Source organism: Mandrillus leucophaeus, unplaced genomic scaffold, assembly GCF_000951045.1.
Source record: "Mandrillus leucophaeus isolate KB7577 unplaced genomic scaffold, Mleu.le_1.0 Scaffold4, whole genome shotgun sequence".
Taxonomy (NCBI): domain Eukaryota; kingdom Metazoa; phylum Chordata; class Mammalia; order Primates; family Cercopithecidae; genus Mandrillus; species Mandrillus leucophaeus.
Genome location: NW_012104253.1, coordinates 10,629,354 through 10,632,503, shown reverse-complemented (window position 1 = coordinate 10,632,503; position 3,150 = coordinate 10,629,354). Strand labels below are relative to the sequence as shown.

The 3,150-nt window shown below is 53.3% G+C and overlaps 1 protein-coding gene across 1 annotated transcript in view; it reads left to right on the top strand.

Moving 5' to 3' along the window:
* LOC105548001 (interferon alpha-inducible protein 27-like protein 1) overlaps positions 1–2,847 on the top strand; it is an 18,852-nt gene extending 16,005 nt beyond the window's left edge. Inside the window, exons 2-5 of the mRNA XM_011991809.1 lie at positions 190–268; positions 1,142–1,303; positions 1,806–2,052; positions 2,805–2,847. Of these exons, the coding sequence (XP_011847199.1) occupies positions 241–268; positions 1,142–1,303; positions 1,806–2,052; positions 2,805–2,847 (480 nt within the window). The 5' untranslated portion in view covers positions 190–240. The remainder of the gene's footprint in view (positions 1–189; positions 269–1,141; positions 1,304–1,805; positions 2,053–2,804) is intronic.
* Positions 2,848–3,150: the final 303 nt, after the last annotated feature.

The following is a 3,150-nucleotide window of genomic DNA, read 5'->3' as shown; positions in this document are numbered from 1 at the left end:
AAAAAAAAAAAAAAAAAAAAAAAAGACTATGCTTTCAATACTTAGGGTATTTACCCAAAAGTGAGTTTATAGGATTATATGATAATTCTATTTTTAATGTTTTTATAGTCCCAGGAGGGATGCAGAGTCCTTTATTAATGCAGCCTTGTCCAAACCAGATCCTGAATAAAGTCAAAACTCAACCAACAGGTGGAAGTCCAAGAATCTGAGTGGAGACTCACCGAGGCGAAGGGGCCAACCATGGGAAAGGAGAGTGGATGGGGTTCAGGTGTATATTGCACATAATTCTGGGGGCTGCTGGTCCGTCTGAGGTGAGCTACTCTCAGCTTCCACCAAGTACAAACCATGTAACCCCAGATGAGTCATTTGAGCAGAGTCAGAGCCTGGGATTCCTCCCCCTCTAAAGCGGGGCCCATGGTATCCTTGGGGACTTTTGAAGAGAGTATGTCAGCTGAGCTCTGTCTCATTCCTCAAAATTATTTGACAAACGCTGGTAGCCCATCCACTGAGTCAGAAGCTTTTGAGCTGCTATAAAGCAATGTCCTCCAATGCAATGGCCAAAACTAAAGAAAATCATAATGTTTCTCTGTCACCTGCACCACATTTCAAGTGCTAAACGTGGCTACCTTAGTAGACAGTACAGAAAACAAATGTGGCTATGATTGCAGATGGCACTGCTGTGGAGATTCTGGGGAGCCCTAGAGGACCCCCGCATGCTGCTGCAGGGCCCTCAGGGCCTCCATCCCCTCACCTCTCTGGAAAAGCAGCTCTGATATTGTCTTCTGTCAACCCTGTGCTTGGAAAGATTATATTTTCCTTGCCAAAAGGGAAAGTGTGAAGACTGCTGTTTGCTTCAATGGATTTATTTTACATTAGGGGAACAGAGGCGCAGGGAGGGCCAGTGAGCCCTCGATGGTGTCTGTGAAACAGGCATAAACAAGCCTGGGATTCAGGTTCTCCTGGGAGCCGGTCCACTGGCCGCTTTCCACGTTAACTGCCCTTGTTTTGGGATCCCATACCTGCTCTGAGTCTTTCCAGAGCACAGCAGACCCCTCCTCCTCATCGTCACCACAGGAAGATGTCAGGGAGGTCTGGGGGACTCTGTCTCATGGGGCCAACCCCAAATTTCCACTTCCCGCAGCTGTGACTGTGGGGACTGTGCCCGTGGAGCTCGGTGCCATGGGCTTCACCTCAGTAGGAATCGCCGCGTCCTCCATAGCAGCCAAGATGACATCTACAGCGGCCATTGCCAATGGGGGTGGAGTTGCCGCGGGCAGTCTGGTGGCTACTCTGCAGTCAGTGGGTGAGTGTTCTGGACAGGATGACCAGAGCCAGGAGATGATCCAGGCCTGAGGCTGAACCCCAGGGAGGCCTCTTCTCTCCCTGCACGTCCGTGATCCTCTGCCTCCTGGGCCCTTTGTCTTTCTCTCACTGTCCCCTCTTCTGGTTGGAGGTGGGACCAGGGGTGCAGCCTCGGAGATCTGTGTTCCTGGTGAACCCTACAAAACCCAGGCATGTCCCTCCCCTCTCTGGGCCTTTGGCAGATAAGGAGCCTGCCATTTCTCAGAGGGTCTACCCTGTCACTGGGATTCCCCACTAGAGTTATTGCCTCCTCTCCGGCCACTGGCCTGCAGCAGCCCCTCCCAAAGCAGAAATCCTAGGGTTTTAGGAAGTAGAGGCAGAGAACAGGGTTGGGCTGCCTGGGCCCCAGGCCTCCGGAGGGACCCAGGGTCTCTGGCCTCCAACCCCTGTTAGGAGCTGCTACCCCTCCCTGTGCCCTGTGCTCACCCTCTCTTCTCCCGCAGAGGCAGCTGGACTCTCCGTGACATCCAAAGTTATCCTGGGCTCTGCTGGGACAGCTCTTGGGGCCTGGCTGGGTTCACCCCTTCCACTCCCCCAGCTGAACACCGCACTGAGGCAAGGAGGTGGCTCTCTTGGTGGAGATGACTCTCCTGGGCCTCTGGATGACAGTCTTCCAAAGGACAAGTCCCCTACTCCCAAAATTCTTCAAGGAAGCATGAAAAATAAAGATGCTGGTGATCTTCTCCTAGTGTCAGTTCTCTGTTCTTGTGGTCAGGATAGGGTATATCTCTGCTGCAGGAGTGCTGAACAGGGAGGGACTCAAGATGAAGGAGCATGGGATGTCCGTGACCAGAGCCAGGTCTGGCCCCAGGCTTTCCACTCATTCTGTGGTCCTGTGCAGGTCATGTCTGCCCTTTGAGCCTCAGTTCGCTGCTCTTCAGATGGGAGAGTCAGGCAGAGTCAGTGTTACAGGATGGTGTGGCTCTTGGGTCATTGCTTGAGCCATTGACCCTAAATTACGAAGCCCTTTGTCCTCACGCATGACTGATCCCTCCCTTTCCCACCTAGGACTCAGGGTGTGGCTGTATGATTACTCTAGAAGTTCAGCAACCCTGCATTTGCCTAGCCTGTGAGCCTTCTCCACACAGGTAGAGAAGTTTCATTCCTCCAGGGAGCTCTGTCCCTCTCAGCACACAGCCCAAGCTCCTCAGTCCCCAGGTGGACTGAGCAGAGCCCGTGAGGATGGACAACGGGCTGGGGCTCCTGAGAAGCAGGCCAATGCAGAACATCCATTTCCAGAGACCTACTATGTGCCTGGCCCGAGATCAGGTGCTAGCTGTCCTATGCACACTGACCTGGCATCTGCCATCCGGCACCTACCTGGCCGTGAGGATAAGTAAACCACACTTGACTTCTGGAAGGCTTGTTTAGACTCGGCCTCTGACCTCAACGTCAGTCCCACTCTGGGCTATTTGGCCTTCACACTTATTTTTCCTTTACAGCTGCATTCCCACAGGACTCTCCCTGGGATGCTGGCTGAGCTGACTCCCACAGCTCCCAACGGGCCTCAAGGCTTCATCCCACGTGATCGCCCTGGCTACAGAGGATCACAGAGGTCCACCTCTGCCCAGGGTGCACAATGCTGGGGAAGCCAGCCCTTAACCAGTGATGTTAAGGGACTTGGGGTAAATTACAGAAATGACCACATTCTTTGCCCTTTCAGCATGGCTGTACAGCTCCTCCCATCAAGAGGTAGGGATTTCTTTCCCCTCCCTTTGAATCTCTTCTGGCCTGGGGAGTTGCTCTGGCCTGGCGGATAGAACACAGTGGAAGTGATGGCGTGCTAAT